The sequence below is a fragment of the Calonectris borealis genome, chromosome 16 (assembly GCF_964195595.1).
Source record: "Calonectris borealis chromosome 16, bCalBor7.hap1.2, whole genome shotgun sequence".
NCBI classification, from domain to species: domain Eukaryota; kingdom Metazoa; phylum Chordata; class Aves; order Procellariiformes; family Procellariidae; genus Calonectris; species Calonectris borealis.
Window position 1 is genome coordinate 19,686,423 of NC_134327.1, and position 17,840 is coordinate 19,704,262.

Genomic DNA, 17,840 nt, shown 5'->3' on the forward strand with positions numbered 1-17,840 from the left:
CCCCCGCAGCCAGGGCGTCCCACGCACCCACCCCCATTTTCCCGGGGTGTCCACGCAGAGCATTAACCTGCTCCTGTTAGGAGCGGTGGAAATAGGGTGGGAAAGACCCGTACGCGGCGGGAGAGCGGCAGCACTCACCGCCCCACGCCACCCCCGGGGGTCCGCCCCGCCCCGCGGTCACGCGTGGGGAGGCTGAGTGCCGGCGGGGCGGGACGGCCGGCGGAGGCGCCGCTGGTGTAGTGGTATCATGCAAGATTCCCATTCTTGCGACCCGGGTTCGATTCCCGGGCGGCGCAAAACCGCTCGCTTCGTTTGTGTTTTTTTTTTTAAACGCCCGTGGGAGGCTCCACCCGCGGCGTGTGGGGGCGGTCCCCTACGTGGGGGCGGCTGGGACTTGTAGTCCCCGTACGGCGGCCACCGCCCGCTGCAGCCATGCAAGCGCCGGCAGCAGCGGAGCGCAACAAGGGCCCGATCCTGGCGGTGTTGCGAGAGTACGTGGGGCCCGGCGCCCACGCGGAAGGCGGTGGCCTGCGGGTGCTGGAGGTGGGGGCGGGCGCGGGGCTGCACGCCGCGCACTTCGCCCGGGCGCTGCCGCAGACCCGCTGGCAGCCCTCCGACATCGACCCCCGGGCGCTGCGCAGGTGAGCGGGGCGCAGGGGCGGGGGGGTCCCCCGGGAGTGCAGCCTCCAGCCCCTTCCCCTCCCGGCGGACCCATGGCCAGAGTGCCTGGGCTCCCCAGCCCGGCGCTGTGCTTTATTCCAGGACAGTCCCGATATCCAACTCTCCGATGGCCCAGGCTCCCCAGCCGGATGCTTTATTTTTTCCCAGGAAAACCCCGATATTGATCTCTCGGACAGCCCAGGCTCCCCAGCTTGGTGCTTTATTTTTTTCCAGAAAAGACTCAATATCCAACTCGCAGATGACCCAGGCTCCCCAAGTCAATGCTTTTTTTTTTTTCCAGGAAAGCCCCAATATCCAACTCCCAAACAGCCCAGGCTCCCCCGCTCAGTACTTTTATTTTTCCCGGAAAAGCCCCAATATTCAACTCTCCACCAGCCCACCCCGCTACGGAGCGATTCCCGCCTGCAAAGCGCCCGACCATGCATTGCTGAGCGGTGGTCGCCCTCCCGTTCCCCACGCACGGCCGCAGTGCTCCGCGGGGATGCCGGGCCCAACGCCCAGTCCATCACGATGCCGGCAGTGGCTCCCACCCGTGCGGTGGGTGGCTCGCACCCTGCTCCCAGCGTCGTACCGCCCTGGCAAGCCGCGTCGGGCCGTGTTTATTTGTTCTGCTGCGTCTGGCCGTGGCCAAATGCCCATTCCAGGCGTTGCAGCGCCGGGCTGGAAGGGCTCGGTTTCCATTCAGGAAACAAAAATAAACCCCAGCACTGTGGCGCGGGGAGGAATTCCCCCACAAAAAAAAATAAACCTGGTGGGGAGGTGCCAAAATCGGTGCCGGTCCTGGGGGGGGGGGTGCAGCTGGTGTCCTTCCCACCCATCACCTCTCCGGCAGCGGCACCCAGCACGCGCTGGACTGGTTAAAAATAATCCCCAGGCTGGGGCTGGGGGGCTGCGGTTCCCTGCTCTGACACTTTGGGAACCGAGACCTGGCTGGTAAATGTGCCAAAAAGGGTATAAATCCCACCAAAATCACACGGTACCAGTGCAGCGGTACTGGCGGTGTGCAGGCAGCCCGGGCGCAGGGGTGCAGGCAGCGCTGCGGGCAGCCCGGGCGCAGGGGTGCAGGCAGCGTTGCAGGCAGCCTGAGCACGTGGGTGCTGGCAGTGCTGCAGGCAGCACGGGCGTGTGGGTGCAGGCAGCGTGCAGGCAGCCTGGGCACGTGGGCGCAGGCAGCTCGCATGCAGGCAGCTGGGAGGGCAGTGTGCTCCGGCTGCCCTGGTGAGAGGCAACGGTGAATTGGGGTTTTTTTAGGCGCTGGGGTCTCTCGGTCCGTGTGCGCTGCCGGTTGTCCGGTTGCTGCCGGTTGTCCGGCTGCCCTGGCAGCCCCGTCACCCTTTGGCCTGTTGCAAAGCTCGGTGATACCAGACCCCTCGCCGGTGCAGACCCCCCCGGCTGTGTTGCAAGCACAACCTTATTATTAGACATCAGAGACTCCACCTGGGAGCTGCTGCCGGCAGCCAGGGCAGGTCTCGGGTCTGCCTGCAGTGGGTGCTGGGGGGGGGGATGCGTGGGGGGGCAGGCAATGCCCCGGCTGGGGTTGACGTGGGGTTTGGTGCCCGCAGCATCGCTGCCTACGCGGAGGCCATGCGGGTGCCCAACGTGCTGCCCCCCATCCTGCTGGACGTCTCGCAGGGCTGGGAGACGTGGGGGGGCACCCAGCCCGCCACCCTCGACCTCCTCGTCAGCATCAACATGATGCACATCGCGGAGCTGCGGTGCACCGAGGTGAGCGGCGCAGGGCTGGAGCCACACCGGCCCTCGCCAGGTCCCTGTCCCCCGGTCTGGGGGTCCCAGGGCCGAGGAGGGGGCTCCCGGGGGGGTGTCCCCAGCCCCCTGACCCGGTCCTCACCTTTCTCTTTCCTCAGGGGCTGTTCAAGGGTGCTGGGGTGCTGCTGAAGCCCGGAGGCGTGCTCTTCACCTACGGGGTGGGTGCTGCTCGCTGAGCACCCGTCTTGGTGCGGGAGCATCCCGCCGGGCGCGGGGTGTCCCTGGGGATGCTGGGGGGGGCAGATGGGAAGGCTTGGGGGGGGGCTGGGAAAGGCGGGGCTCGGGTTTGGGGGTCTCAGCCTTTCGGGGCACATCCTGAGCCCTGGATGGGGCGGCTTTGGCTGTTGGCTCCCAGGACGGGAGGGATCCTGTCCTCCCTCACCCCACCCACGGCAGGGTCCGGGTGGCCCGTGGTGGGTGACAGGACCCACGGTGGGTGATGGTGGGTGACGGGACCCGTGGTCCCTGTCAGGGGCCGTGTCCCTTCTCGCTTGGCTTCTGTGCGTGGTGGGGACAGCAGCCCTTGGGCTGGGGGGGCCGGGGGGGGGACACACGATGGCTCGTGCCTGCAGCTCCGGCTTCGTGTCCCGGCAGCCCTACGCCGTGGACGGCCAGATCAGCCCCCAGAGCAACGTGGACTTTGACCGCAGCCTGAGGCAGAGGTAGGAGGGGGGGTCTGGGGGGCCGGGGGGGCTGGGGGCCCCTCCTGCCCATGCTGCCTGTCCTGCCTGTGCTGCCTGCAGCCGCAGGGAGCTCCCTCCCAGCGTGGTCCTTCAAGACAAGACCTAAAGCAGTGGCTGGGGGGAGCCCCCTCCCACCTGGGGGCACCCCCAGGAGATGGGGGTGCTTCGGGGAGCGCAGGGGTGAGATACGTCCGTCTGTCTGACCCACGCCTCCCTCCCCGGCAGCAATCCCGCCTGGGGCCTTCGGGACACGGCGCTGCTGCGGCAGCTGGCCGCGGCCAACGGGCTGCGCCTGGAGAGGATGGTAGGTGCTGGGGTCTGCGGGGGGGGCAGTCCCCGCACTGGTGGGGACCCCCCTGACCCCCGGCTCTGTGCTTCCAGGTGGACATGCCGGCCAACAACAAGAGTCTCATCTTCCGCAAGCAGTAACCTGCCCCGATGGCACCTCCCGGCACCTCCCGGCACCTCCCGGCACGGCCGCCCCCCCTCATTGGTGCCTCCTCGAGGGGTCTCACCGTCCCCGCGCCAGTGCCGGCTGGGGCTGGGGACAGCAGCGATGGGACGGTGCCCCAGTTGCCCCAGCCTGGGCTGGGCTTGGCTGATGGGCTGGGGGGGTGTCCATCTCCCCCCGGGCCTTTTGGGGCTCCCTTTGCAATGGGGTGCCCCAGCCTGGCCCAGAGAAGCTGCTGCAGCTGCCATGGGGGGCACAGGCATGGGGAGGGGGCACAGCACCCCTGGGTGCGGGGGAGACCTCTCGATCGGCGCCAGTTTCCCCAGAGGACGCCGTGCCAATGGTGGGGGGGGCCCGTCCCCCTTTCCCCACCCCAGGACCCCATCCCTCCCACCAATAAACTCCGGGGCTTTGCCCCCCGCCCCAGCAGCTCCCTGATGCTTTCAGCACTGACATTGGGGGGGGCATCCCCATTCCCCCCCCCCCCCCCCGCAGCGCCGATGGGGGATCAGATCCTGCACCGGGAGCGCCCCGGGGTGCTACACTGGGCCCTGAGGCTTCGGTGCGGTGGGAAGGTTTTTATGGGTGGGGGGGTCCTGGCAGACCTCCACCCCTCTGCAGCCCAGCCCAGTCCTTTATTGCTGCCGGCCGGGCTGGGGGGGCGCATGGGGGGGGGCCTGCGGCAGATAAATTACAGGGGAGGTGGGAGCTGGGCTGGGGCTCAGCATGGGGTTGGGGGGAACTACACGACGGTGGTAATCCCTAGATACAAGCACTGGTGCGGGGGTCCCCCCCCGGCTGCGGCCCCCCACGGTGGGTCGGTGGCCCCCCATGTCGGCACGTCCCGGCTCTCTCCTAGTCCTGGAAGCGGTTCAGGAGGTCGCAGGTTTTCTTCTCCATCAGCTCGTAGATCTTCTTCACCCGCTTGTCGTTGGCCGCCCGGACGTAGCTGCTGGGGTCCAGCGTGGCCATGCCGTCGTGCACCTCGCCCATGATGATGAGCGGCCCGTCCTCCGCCGTCATGTTGGGGCAGGGGCAGCTCCAGTCCATGTCAGTCAAGGTCACCTCCAGGTACTTGATGTTGAAGAACTTGAGGCCCATCTTCTCGTCCTTGAGGACGTCCTCGAGGGCGAAGCGGGCGATGCCGGAGTCCTGGTCCTCCACGATCTCCATCAGCCGGCCCACGATGGCGAAGTCGCTGCGGCAGAGGCTCAGCACCATCTTGCTCTTCAGGCGGCAAGCCTTGCACTGCAGGCTCTTGGGGAAGGGGCAGACGTCCTCGCAGGTCTCCTTGCTCTCGAAGTTGTTGGTGTTGCCCTCGCAGCCGCCGTAGACGAAGGAGTGGCACTGCTTCAGCAGGTGGTTGTAGGCCCAGCGGGGCTCCCAGTTCTGGCAGGGACCCTGCACCATGGGCAGCAGGCAGGTGGGGCGGGCGCTGCCCAGGCAGGCGGCCCGGCACTCCTCGTAGGTCTCAAAATGGTTCCTGTTGGCCCCGCAGCCCCCGTAGCGGAAGGTGAGGCAGGAGCCCTGCTTGGCGTCGAAGTGCCAGCGCACCTCCAGGGCCTCGCACCGCCGCCGGTCCGGCTCCTTCAGGCACTCGGCGCTGGGGAAGGGCTGGGGGCTGCCGGCCCGCGGGGTCCCCCCCGGCTCCCGCCTGACCACCGACAGCGGGAAGTCGGCGCGGAGCAGCCCGGCAGCGTTCCTGGCCGTGCAGGTGTAGATGCCGGCGTCCTCGTGGCGGGCGTTGTAGATGACCAGCTGGCCGATGTTGGTGACCACCACGTTGCCGTACATCTGGTCCGGCCGCATGATGAAGTTCTCCTCCCGCTCGCTCTGCTTCTCCCAGGTGATGTCCGGCCGCGGGCGGCCGCTGACGTCGCAGCGGAAGCTGACGGTGCCGCCGGCACGCACCGACTGGTGGAAGGGGTTGCTGTAGAGGGCGGGGGGCACCGGCACCTCGGGGCCGGCCCCCGGCGTGGGGCGCGCCGTCGTCTCCTGCGGCACGGGGCTGGTGTCGGGCCAGGTGAAGATGTGCTTGCAGGGGACGGTGGTGAGGCGGGTGCCGCGCAGGCACGCCTCGGCGTCCATGTAGCACTTGTTGTAGTAGGTGAGGCCGTCGGAGGCGCAGGTGAAGTTGGGCTCCTTCTCGCAGCGGTCCTTGCACTTGCAGACGGGCTGCCCGTCCCAGATGTCGCAGTCGGAGCCCTGCTGCGCGCACACGAAGCTCTCGCACGAGGCCGCCGGCGCCAGCGCCAGCGCCGGCAGGCTGCCGTCGGCGAAGCGGGCGGCCACGCAGCTCCGCAGCCCGCACACGTTGGTGCAGCATTTCTCGAAGCCTTCGCAGTCCTGGCCGGGTGAGGAGGGGGAGAGGAGATCGGGGGTTGGGACGTGGAGGTCACTGTCGTGCCGTGGCCGTGGGTGCTGCTCCCTCCCCCCACGCGGCTTTCGGGTGGGCAGGTGTCCCCTGCGCAGCCCTGTGCACCCCCAGCATCGCTGGGCTCCACGTAAGAGCCAGACCATCCCAGAACGGCTGCGCTGGCCCCAGCCCACCCTCAGCCCCCCCAGACTCCCCCCAGCAGGGTTAGGGGTGCACTTCAGTGGCGACGGCCCCCTCTCCCCCAGACAGCGTCTCAGCCCTCTCAGCTTTAGCTGGCTGAGGGGAGGCAGAACTCGTTGCACAGATGAATTGCGAAGGAGTCACTCCCCCGGAGTCCAGGCAGCCCCACCCGGGGCGGAGGCGCTGGTGCCCCTGCCTGCTGCTGGGGAGCTCCTGACCCCGGGGAAAGGCTGGGGGGGCCCGGGGGAGGCTGTGCACTGCCTGATGGGGTCCCTGTCCCAGCGCACCCGTTCCCCTTGTCCCAGCCCCTCGTCTGGGTGGGAGCATCCTGGGGGTGCACAAAGGGGGTGTGGTGGCCATGGGGCATGGCCCGGGGTGGGACATGGGGGGGCTACAGGTCTTTGCCTGCTGGGGGCCAGGGAGTGGCCCCAGGGCTCCCCTTGCGCCCACCGACAGCAGGGGCTCAGAGCGGCGAAGTTGCAGCCGGGCTGAGCGCGTTGCACCGAAACAACTGCACCAGCTGCGCCACCGGGCACGGGACCTGCACCCCTGGGGATGGTCCCCCCCATCCCAGTCCCCACACCCCCCCCCCCCGGAGCCCCCCGCTCACCTGGTCGGCCTGGCACTCCCGCTCGCAGGTGCTCTGCGCGTCCACCCACAGGTTGGGGTTCAGCTGGTTGGGGCAGACCCCCAGGTGCCGCATCCTGCCCGCCTGCAGGCTCAGCCCGGCCGCCGCCACCGCCAGCAAAGGCAGGAGGAGCGCGACGCCCATGGGGACACGCTGCCGCCCACCCGCTCGCCGGCCCCGGCCCGGGCGGCCAAAATTCCCGCGAGGAGGCATCTGGCCACCCCGCGCCGCCGGCCTGGCTCGCTGGCGAGGGCTCGGGATAAATCACATTCAGGATGGAGGGGACGAGGCAGAAGGCGGGCGGGCGGGGGGGACAAAGAGGAGGAGGAAGAGGAGAGGACCAAACCTCTGCCCTTCAGCACGCCCAGAGCCTGCCGGACCACCGGCGACGCTGCCCGCCGCCTCCATCCATCGCCGCCGCTCGGCTCTCGGGGCGCCGGGGACGCGGTGGCAGCGGCGTCCCTCGGCGAGAGGGGCTCAGTCCATCCCGGCTCCCCGCCGGCACGGCGAGTGGGGTGGAAGGGGAGGATGGGAAGGTTGTAATCTGAATCCCCTCCCTTCCCACTGATGTTTCTGGGTGTTTGGAATGGGAAAGGCGCTGACCTCAGCCTCTAACCCCGGCGAGCCCAGCGATCGGCTGGGCAAACACGGGGGGAGATCAAAGGCAGAATGCGGAAAGTCTCCAAAGAGGGAGAGTGAAAGGCGGGGGGGGGGGACACAAAAAAAACCCGCCCGGCCCACGGAGCCGAATTCCTGCAGGATGAGAGAACAGCCAGAGCCTGTTGTCCACTCGGAAAGGGCCGCCGGCGGGGAGACATGTGGAGCCCACGCTGCGGGGCTGCCGGGGACCGGGCTGGCCTGGGAGCCCCTCACCCCGCACCTCGCCTCCCGGCGCCCACTGGGCACAGGCAGCCTTGCGCCCAGGAGCTGGGTGCCGGTGCCGGCACCGGCAGGCGTCCACCCTGCTCACCCCTGCTCGCCAGCCAGCATCCCGCCAGTGTCGCGCTGCCCAGCACGGGACCCCGGCTCGCCCGGCGGTGTGGCAGGGTGGGTGCCCACCCAGCCCCCCCGGGGGGGCTCACCCAGTCCAGCAGCAGCTCCCAGCCTCCCTCCCCGCTGATTTACGGCCAGGCTTGTTAAACTGGCTGTATTTTTCTGAGCTGGAAGGCAGCGTCTGGCCGTGCCAGACCCCGGCGGGACTGCTCCGGCACGCTGTGCCTGGGCTTCAATCCCGCCGCTGCCTCCCCGAGCACGTCCCGCAGCCGGCCCTAAGCTGGCAGGAGCCGGCCCTGGCTCCCCGGCCAGATTTCCCTAATCCCCGGTGGAGACTGACCTGCAGCAGGAACATTTCACGGCATTTTGGGAGCATTAACTCTTCCGGCACTGGCGAGAGCCGTGACCCACCCGCCGCAGTGCCGAGGGGGGGGTCTGCAGCTCCCGGGAAGCCGCAAACCCACCCGAGGGGCTTTTGCCCTGGGGGGGGCAGCTCAGAACCCCCAGTCTCCCTTCTGCAGGGCTGTGAACTGGGGGGGCAGTGGAGACAGGCAAAAAAAGGTGGGGAGCCTTTTCTTGACATTTTAAGGGGGAAACCAACCCACCCGCAGCCCAGAGGTGATTTTGCGTGTGATGGTTTGGTGCTCCCCTGCGGATCCCGGGGGGGCCATTGCCCCGGACCGGGCGTTTTGGGGGGGCCCTCGACACCCGCCACGCTGGTGCGAGCGGGACGCAGCCGCCGTGCCCTGGCACGCTGACCTCCCGCCAGTGCCACGGACACAGCGCTGCAACCTGCAGCCACCGCCACTTCCCTGCCCGTGCGGCCGCCGGGGCCGGCAAAGGGCTGCGCTGCCGGCGGCACCGTGCCGGGGCTCCCCGGGGGCCTGAAATCCCAAAGCACGGCCAGGCCCGACATCAGCTTGCCGTGACCGTACGCGGAGGGCTGGACTGTGCCCCGGGGCTCTGCCCAGGGACCCCACGCACCCCGGTTTCGTGACCAAGCAGCCACCCGAGGGTCCGGCCGGCCCTGGATGCAGAGGGGAGGTTACGCTGCCCTGGGACACTCGCAGGGAGGCTGATGAGGTGTTTTGCAAACAGGGAATTGCATCAGGACGGCCCGGTCCGGGAGCTGCCGGGAGCCGTACCCTGCCTGCCCCGGCAGCCCGGAGCCCCCGGACCCACCCAGCCGACCCCAGCCACCGGCTGCCTGCAGCAGTGGTTACGCATGGAGATCCCTGACCCCCAAACCCACCTCGCTGCGGCCGGGCGGCAGCGATGCTGGCTGCCACGGCGCCTCGCTCCCCGAGGGTGCAGCCTGGGGGCATAGAGCCACTTCGGGGTGCGCTCGGGGTGCCCCAGGGTCCTTCCAAGGATGCTGCTGCAGGAGGGAAGGGAAGCGGGGTTGAGAAAACCTGGAGGCCAGATTTTGCCCATCCCCACGCTGGCGTCCGTGTGGTCACAGCAACAGTCCGAGAAGACACCGGCGCTGGGGTTTGGGTCGGCTCCTGCCCCGCTGAGCCCTCTGCGGAGCCAGGGAGCAGCCCCTGAGGGGTGACCCGAGCTTCCCTCGGGAGCCTGAGATGCCTCATCCCTGTGTCACCAAGATCAACGGCGGCGAGGCCGGGACAAGCGCCTGCCGGGAACCTTTGCCTCGGCGGCACGAAGCCGGCCAGAGGGATGCTGGATGCCGCGTGGTTGGAAATGCAGCTCGCAATGACTTGAGAGCCTCACCCACGCCCGGGGACCCCCGCCCAGCCTTTTCTAGTGCTTCTTCAGCAGAAGATGAAAGAAAAAGCGACTGTCCCCAGCCCGGACCAAGCACACGACAGACTTTCACCATCTAAAGGCTTAAAGCAGCCATAACTTCAGCCTCTCCCAAACTGTTCGCCTCCGCGCATCCAAGCAGCCGCCGCACCCCAAACCGGGGATTTTTTGGGGTCTCTTTCAAAGATCCCAGACACAGATGCGAGTTTTATGGCTCATCTTCTCCCTGCGAGACAAAGGAGCGCAGGAAGCGGCTCAGCACCCCGTCCTGGAGCGCAGCGCCGTCTCCCCCCTCCAATAACACCCTGCACCCAGGGGGGAGGGCTCCTGCCCCACCAGTGCACCCACGGGTAGGTGCATCCACATTTTCACGCAGCTCAGGCGCAGTCAGATGGGGGGGGTCACCATTTCTTCACAGCCTGCATGGTACAACCCCCCAGGGGACAGCGGGACCAACCCAAGTCACCCTCGAATCGGGAAGGTGGGTTCAGATAAACGCACCCAACTAGGAACGACCTGAACCAGCCCGGGGCAACCTGCTCCCTCCTCTTTCTCCAAGGGACAGGGACCCTCAAAGCTCCCTCCAGCCTTTCCCACCACGTTCAGGCTGCGCAGGCTGTTTTCTCGCCCTGCTCTTCCCGAGCAGAGACAGCTGCAGCAAAGGCAGCCCCTGCTGCTCCGGCATAATGGGCTCCGGCTGTCCGTACCCCACCTGAAACCACACACAGCCTTTGTTTCGGCTCCGAGAGGGAACAGACACTTCCAGAACCCCCCCCCGAAAAGAAGGGAAAAAAAAAAAAGTCTCCGTGACTCTTCCCTGACCAGGCTTTCACCTTAGCTCCAGGGTTTTCCAGGCTGCAGACACTATCTCATTCCCCCCCTGCCCCCTCCCAGCCCCGGCAATTACTGCTTAAGCTGTTAAAACAAGCGTGGCCAGTCTGGTACGAAGTGGAAAATCTGATCCTAGGGAAGCGAGCAGGCAGGGGAAAAGGGAGGTCAAGGGGAGGTGGGATGGGAGCGAGAGAGAAAAGGATCAGGCAAGGAGAAGTCTCCCTCCACCCGAGGAGAAAACCCCCCTCCTGGGGGCTCCCGAGCCGATGCCTCGGGACGCCAGCCCCGGTGACAGCCCAACGGTGACACCGGTGCCCTGAGCTCCCTGCCGCATCTTTTCCATGTCAAAGTCACATTTATCCCAGGCTGACTTTCAGCTTGTTCCAGCCTGGGTAGGATGGGGGAATACTGCCGCAGCACTCAGCCCCCTCCCCTCCCCGAGATCGCCCGGACCCAAAGAGGCAATGTGAGGCTTCGACTGTACTTGCAAAACCCGTCCCCGCATACCAGGGGCTGCGCGCAACCCCACGCAAGCTGACGGGGAGCCTGGCTTCCTACAGCCACCTACGGTATTAAAGGTGCTGGAGGCTACTCTGTGTTTTCTTAGAGCTCCGCTACCCAAAAATCAGCAATTCTGCGAGAAGCGAGCCTTTAATAGGAACAGTTTTAGCTTCTGCATTTGTAGAGAAGGGCAAAAAGAATCCCAGAGCCAGGAATTGCGACTTTAAGACCCCCCCGAAAATGCAGTCTGAGGTTAATGTGAGTTATTTTGAGGCTGATCAGGAAGTGGCAATACGCACCTCCATCACAAGCAGTCCCAAATCCCCAGTTTTGGGCAAAACTACCACCTTTTCCGTTCAACCTCTTCCCAGCCCACACGAAAATTGATACAACTTCTCCACCTTTCAATTGGTAGTTCAAAACAAAAAAAAAAGACTTTAATTTATACAAAACAAAACCATGTATAATCAGTTGAACAACATTGACTGTACAAAGGAATAAAAAAATAAAAGGATAGTCCAAAAAAACAACTCAGGAATGGTACAAGTGTCGGAGAGCAGCTACAGACTAGTGTTGACATCAGATGCAAGAATCTTTTCCTTTTAAATTAAAGAAAAAAAAAAAAAGAGTTTTTTGCTGAGCAAATGCTCCAGGTAAATCTTTCATCCTCACTCCGGACAGGATCTGTTGAGACCTTATAGGGTGAAGAAAAAAAAAAAAAATCAACTGCAGGGAAAAAGGTGCGGGGAGGCGTCACACGTGGCAAAGCCAAACCAAGCAGAGGTACATCGAGTTTTTCTAGACATGCAGCAGCTTTGTGATTTCAGGAAGGAAACCTTCGTCCCTCCCCACCCCGCGCACCGGTGCCCGGGGGCAGCCCGGCGAAGGGGCCCCGCGGCGCCCGGGTGATGTTTTCCAGGAGAAGCCGCTTTGGCGGTGCCGGGGCGCATCACCTGTTGGCCGTATATCCCCGGGCTGCTGAGCCAGCGATTGTCTTCTGCTGTGTGTTAAGTGATGGGAAACAGGTGCCAGCCACCCCAGACAGGTTCTTGAAATCCCCCGGCCTCTGCGCCACCACGTCGAGCTCGGCTGCAGCTTTGCTCTTGAGCCAAACCACCACTACAAAGGATTCTTCTCCCCCCTCCATCTGCCTGGGGTTTAATTCTCTCCTCGCTCATTTGAGCTGGGCAATAAAGCACGCTAGAGACGAGCCAAGAGACCTACCCCTGTATTGTATTTGCTTCTACAGAGCGGGGAGGGGGAAGGCTCCTTCACCTCCCGGGTCGGCTCAGGAGCAAGGGGAAGGAGATGTCCCCCGTGGAGGGATGCGCCCCTGCCTGCTGCCTGAACAAAGTGGGTCCGTCGGCCGCGCAGGAGCCCCTGCGGCTTCATTCTGCCCATGCAATGCAACAAGCTGCTCTGGGAGGGGAGAAGAGCAAGCCCGGGCCTTGGGGAGTTGCTACCACCAGGAGGAAGATGGCAGCACCGTACCGGCTGGCCTCTCGCCGAGGAGGAGACCGGCCCAGCGCAGGGAAAAGCAGTGCGCTTGCCACCGCGCTACTCACACCCGACACGTCCTGGCTGCCTACGGGAATCTGTCGACGTAGCTTAGTCCCACTGCCAAGCCCCGCTTAGCTTCTGCGGTAAGGGCTGGGCGTTATTTCTAAGTTTCCAGGTGAATTTCCAGCACAGATCAGCCATGGGACAAAGCCAGGGAAGCACATGCCCTTGCTTGACACGAGATCTTCTCCAACGGCACGTCCACGTCTCAAGCTCTTGCTGCTGAGCACGCGTGCCCCTCTCAAATCCAGGAGGGTCCTACAGAGCAGTTTGCTTTCCCGATTTCCTGGCGCTGCCACGAAAGCCGAGTGCTTTCGCCACGATGGGACCTGGGGATCGCTGGTTTCCCACACAAACCTTTCGCCTTCCCAGTCCCTGCTCCTTCGCGCTCCGGTGGGAAAAGCTGCTTCTGTCCTTTCCCCACTTTCATCCAGGAGGAGCCGCAGCAACGCTAGCTCAGGCAGAACGTCTTTGGAAAAGCAAAGCAAGAAGCAGCCAGGATTCGGGGGCTGTCGCACGGGGCGGTGTCGTGTCAGGGCCCAGAGGGCTGTGTCGTGGATGGAGGGCTCTGGAAGCGACGGCCGAGGCTTCGCAGCAATAAGGGACAAATTCAGCACTTTCCCTCTGCTTTAGGCGCGATGCTTCCACCCTCTGCTCCTCAGCCCCCGATCGGCCGCGCATCAGAAGGTGCAAAGCGAGCAAGGCATCAGTCTGACCTCAGAGCTGCCTCCTCGTCCTGCCTGCCGAAAACAAACCCCGAGACCCTGGCCCCTCCGCTCTGCCCCTCGATCCACTTACATCCCACCCTGCCTTCGGCACTCGCAAGTTTTAGGGAATGATCGGAATAAAGCAGCTTGGGGTATGTTACACACGAATCGTTCTTTCCTTCTGCATATGTAGTATTTAAAAAAAACCCAGCACAAGCCCAGGCGGTGATTGAAAGTCTCTTAAAGCATTTGTATATTTTCATCGGAAAATCCTCCACTCCTCCCCTTTTGCTGACACTGGGAAAGTTAATCCAGTGCTTGTATTTACATGGCTGCATAAAATTTTCCCTGACTGCTTCTTAAAAAAAACCTTAAAAAACAAGTGAGATATATATATATATGTATAATATTTACATAAATAGACGAAGAAGGTGAGCAGACTGCTTCCTTCCCCTTTCCAATTGGCCAACTCTTGCCTTGTTTTCTTTGTTTTTGGCAACAGCAGGTTAACATCCCGGTGAAAGCTGTCATTAGTCCCCTGTCCCCGTTTCTTTTTTTTTTCCTACATCCAATGATCACTATTGCACCAGCAATCTGTTCAGGAGTCCAAGAGTTAAAGTTGCAGCACAGACTCTCCTTGCCTACTCCCTTAAGCCTCTCAATCTTCCATTAAATCCATTTCTCCATTGAGACTGGATGAGCTTTTTCCCCTTCCCCCCCTCCCCAACCCGGCAGCTGCTGAATTTTCCACCCCAGGCCGAAAGGCAAAGCCCAAAGCATTCTTGGAGGGTCACTTGGCAGAGTCCTCTCCCCGCCAGCGCTGCGAGATCCAGCCGGCACCACGCTTCCTACGCGAAGCCAAAACGTGAGCACATTCCCAACGCTTGTGCGTGCCATCAGAAAAGCAACCGCGGCCCATCCGAAAGGATCCAGTCGAAAAGGGTTAAGTGTGCAAACAGCTGTACATCGGTGGGTGGGTGTGGATACTTTAGAAGCTCACGGCGCGTCCATCCTGCTAAGAGATCTTGCAGTTGTTGCGTGAGCAGTTCTGTGGGGGGCTCTGGGGTGGACGAATGGATTTGGATCTCTTCAAGCTGTTACCTTTGCTGCTGCTCCCACCCCCGCTGCTGGCCAAGGAATACGACCGGCCGTGCATCATCACCGCGTTCATTCCGTTGGCCATCGAGAAGGATTTCAGGTGACTCTTGATGGTGACAGGCAACGGCAGCTTGTCGATGAGGTGGACTGGGGTGCAGGAAACGATGGCGCGGCAGCACAGGTCCTGTAAGCTGAACACTGGTGGGAGAAGAGACCAGACAGTCAAGGGCCAAGAGATTTCAAGGGCTTCCTTCTCCCTACAACTATTCCTTATGCTGTGCAGTTCCTGCTCCTATGACTGCATAGCAGCCTTGAATAGGGAGCAGATTAGTTAGGACAAAAGCTCAGCAAACTCCAGGTAAGCTCTGCCTTAGAGGTTAGTGCTTTGCGAGACACCAGCTTTGGCGTCCACATGGGGCTTAGACACTGCCACCCGACACTTGGCTTCTCAGGCCATCGTCTGGCAGCCAGAAGGACATGCCCTGGGAAGGAGGCAACAGGGTCAGCAAGCCCCGGAGCTGGACGGTCTCATTTGGGACCTGCTCAGCGATCAGCAGCCACGGGGCCAGCTCTCTGCAGAGTGCCTGCAGCAACAGAGATCCCACCAAGCCAGAAGAAGGCTTTGCCCTTTCAGGCTTCCCAGCGTCCTCTTAGCTCAGTGTCCATCACGTGAGCCTGCTTTGGGAAGTCTGCTTGGAGAGGATTTCCCAGCAAGCAGCCACACGAGGGCACGCTTTCACCTCCAGCCTGCCTGAAAGCCATGCTGCTATTCCCAAGCAGGCAACCAGCCGTTACAAGTCCTGCCTCTGGAAGAGGTTCAGAAGAGGTCTGCAAATGCAGCCCAGTTCCTGCTCACCATCCTTCCATGAGCTGGAGACAGCAGCATGGCAGCCAGGCAGAGCAGATAATTTGGTGACTGGGGCTGGCAAACAGGATTTTCCCTCCCTCCAGAGCAGGAGCTGAAGATCCGTATGAAGGCAGGTCACCCCTGGAGCGCAAATCTCAGGGCTCAGACTGCCAGTGGGGCACACGGCTACCTCCAGCCAGAACGTGGGACTTAAGACTATATTGCTTCAAACACATCAGCCTGAGATGCAACACGGACTCTGCTCTCCACGCTGCAGCCTGGATATATGGAATACCCCAGCCCACTGCTCCATGCCGACAGCAGGGGTGTGATTTAGACCCTTTCAGCTCCTTGGGCTCATTCTGCCTCCACATCTCTCCAAAACAGGAGACACAGGCTCAGGCAAGGGTAAGGACAGAGGCTTATGCTTGGATTCATCCCACACAGCCATTTGATTGAAGTACTTTCAAGTTGTGAGCTTAATTGCCTTCAGCCTCATCCAGAATAAGCGGAGAGGTGTAGGATGCCCCGGAGCAATTCAGATCCTAGACATGCTGAACTGCCTCCCGGAGCTGCCCCTCCCTCACCGCTGCCTGCCGGGTTCCTGCGCTAGCACAGGCAGCTTGTTGTGGCTCAGCTTCAGCTTGTCTGACCCGAGGCATTTCTCCATGTCAGGTGCTTTCAGATCCCACAGTTACTAATAAATACACCTCCCACCTAGGCAGTCAGTCCTATCCCTCCATTTCAGCCCAGCCAGCTCTCACGCCTTCCCCGCGCCGAGCACCTTCCTCACCACTGACCTCTGTTGGGTCTCCAGATCTTCTCCATGCCGTGCCGCATGAGGACGATTCGGGACAACTCCGTGAAGGACTCTATGACGTTGAAGTTGCACAGGGGGCTGACCTCAAAAAACGTCATGCAGTTCTTCTCCGCATAAGCCCGGGCCTGTTCCGTTGGCACCTGCCGCTTGAAGGCGAGGTGAAGCCTGTTTCCCACCAGGATCCGAGGGACACCTGGGGCATGCTTAAAAAAGGAAAGAAGCGGAGAAATCATGGCTTGTCCTTAGTAAGGGCAACCTATGACGAGTATTCTGCTTAGCTGCTATAGCAGTGAAGGGCAAAGAAACAGAAACTGCTCTGCGACCGAGAGGGACTGCCCAAATCAGCACTACCTGGTGAGGATTATCCCCTCTACAGTCCATTTTAGAGGGAACCTTCCTATCTTTCTTGGCCATTCCCAAGCCCTTTCCTACTACTCCGGATTTACACAGAAGTGTAAGGCAGACACTTATCCCCTTGCTTTGCTTGTTAGCGGACTGCCATCGTTCCCTCTCCATAGCAGAGCCATTCTTGCCCCCATATCAGAGGTGGCACCTCCACGATTTTTGCTACAGACCACTGCACGCGTTCTTCCATCCAACTTACCTCATCTATTTCCTTTATCCATCGGTCTATGCCATCGAAGGACCAGCGATTAGTGATGTCGTACACCAAGAGAATTCCCTGGTGGAAGAAAATCAGGAGCAATCAGGAAGTTTTGTAGTAGGCAAACTGAAAGGGAGACACATCTGAAAGACCACCTCCACACGCAGAAGCCAAAAGGCTAAGGGACAGAACATTGCTCCAGCTGCATTATTTGTGCGCTTGCTAGGGCAAAAATTGAAACAACAGGTCTGTACTCAGTCCCAGACTATTAGGGAAGGTTTTATTCCTGTTTTGGCTTGAACATCGCCCAAATCATTTCCAAAGCAGCAGTTTCTACGAAGGAGGAGGAACTGCCTCGGTGACTGTGTATCTGGAGGAGCAAGGCTGTGCAAAACATGCCCTCCTCCTGTCACAAATCCGATACAAACTCACTGAGGCAGAAACAGTCTTTTTCTTTTCCCCTTATGCAGAACAGCTGCATTCCGTGGTGGGATGGTAGCAGAACATGACAAAGTTAATAAAACACACCCGTCTTCAGCACGTTTTCCCTCTCCAGAACCTGTCTCATTCCGTTGCCCCTCTGCTGGCAGGGAAGAGGTTGAGTGATGCCAGTAACCAACACAGCATCTCCGGAGGAGAGATCTCATCACCAGGATCCATGCCAGGCGTTCCTGAAGGCCGCCGGTGTTGCTAATTGTCACTGCCACACCGGCAGAGAACAAACACAGCGCAGCGATGCTGGCAAACCCCAGAGGGGCAGATCAAAGGTCCCGCTGAAGGACCTTTCCCCCTGCCCTTTCTTCTGGAGCGAGAGGTACCTACTGCACCCTCAGGCCCACATCCCTCTTCCCTAACCACCACCCGCATCCACGACTCGCTCCCCAGTCACCTCTCGAGATGCAGCACAATGATGCTGGCACCCAGGAGAGGCACAACTTAAGGCAGGGAAGTTTGTGCCTGCAGCCACGACGACACGGAGCAGCATCCCGGAGGGTTTCCACCCTCGCCCCGAGCCCGGCTAGCAGGACTCAGGACCACGACCAGACTGCTAGCCACCACTCAGGTCCACAGCAATTCCTAACAAGTGAGCTTTTCTTGAATCAAAGTATTTCTGAGGACAGACACAAGGAAAGTAGGCTACGCATGGCCCTGCAGGCACGCAAGTCAACGCGTCCGGAGCTGCCTCTCAGTACCCGTTGGACACACGCAGCATTTAAAGAATTGTCTTAAGCAGCAGCCTTTCTGCAACTCTCCCGTTATTTTTCTGACTTCTTGTCACTCTCTTCTTTGCAATCAAGGACATTTCAAGTGACAACAAGCACTTCAAGGTTACTTCGCAGAATCACAG

At 61.9% G+C, this 17,840-nt stretch overlaps 3 protein-coding genes and 1 non-coding gene across 6 annotated transcripts in view; 2 read left to right on the top strand and 2 right to left on the bottom strand.

The window, feature by feature from the left end:
- Positions 1-225: 225 nt before the first annotated feature.
- On the top strand, positions 226-296 carry TRNAG-CCC (transfer RNA glycine (anticodon CCC)). Its single transcript has one exon. It is a non-coding gene; the product is annotated as a tRNA-Gly (tRNA).
- Positions 297-363: 67 nt separating this feature from the next.
- Positions 364-4,029, top strand: METTL26 (methyltransferase like 26). 3 transcript variants are annotated; one of them, XM_075165777.1, is made up of 6 exons: positions 364-641; positions 2,244-2,406; positions 2,547-2,606; positions 3,043-3,110; positions 3,357-3,435; positions 3,513-4,025. In XM_075165777.1, the coding sequence occupies exons 1-6, from the start codon at positions 433-435 to the stop codon at positions 3,558-3,560; spliced, it is 627 nt and encodes a 208-aa protein (XP_075021878.1). In that variant the 5' UTR covers positions 364-432; the 3' UTR covers positions 3,561-4,025. The 3 variants fall into 3 exon arrangements, with proteins under 3 accessions (XP_075021878.1, XP_075021877.1, XP_075021879.1); XM_075165776.1 differs by lacking the exon at positions 3,043-3,110 and having other exon boundaries at positions 396-641; positions 3,513-4,028; XM_075165778.1 differs by lacking the exon at positions 3,043-3,110 and having other exon boundaries at positions 420-491; positions 3,513-4,029.
- A 320-nt stretch (positions 4,030-4,349) lies between these two features.
- WFIKKN1 (WAP, follistatin/kazal, immunoglobulin, kunitz and netrin domain containing 1) lies at positions 4,350-7,175 on the bottom strand. Its single transcript, XM_075164899.1, has 3 exons — positions 7,114-7,175; positions 6,750-7,020; positions 4,350-5,928 (listed from the first exon to the last, which is right to left on the bottom strand). Exons 1-3 carry the CDS (start codon positions 7,173-7,175, stop codon positions 4,438-4,440), a joined length of 1,824 nt encoding a protein of 607 aa, XP_075021000.1. The 3' UTR covers positions 4,350-4,437.
- Positions 7,176-11,258: 4,083 nt separating this feature from the next.
- Positions 11,259-17,840, bottom strand: part of RAB40C (RAB40C, member RAS oncogene family) — a 37,714-nt gene continuing 31,132 nt past the window's right edge. The window contains exons 5-7 of the mRNA XM_075165779.1: positions 16,493-16,570; positions 15,869-16,091; positions 11,259-14,419 (exon numbers count right to left, since the gene is read on the bottom strand). Coding sequence (XP_075021880.1) covers positions 14,139-14,419; positions 15,869-16,091; positions 16,493-16,570 — 582 coding nt within the window. The 3' untranslated portion in view covers positions 11,259-14,138. The remainder of the gene's footprint in view (positions 14,420-15,868; positions 16,092-16,492; positions 16,571-17,840) is intronic.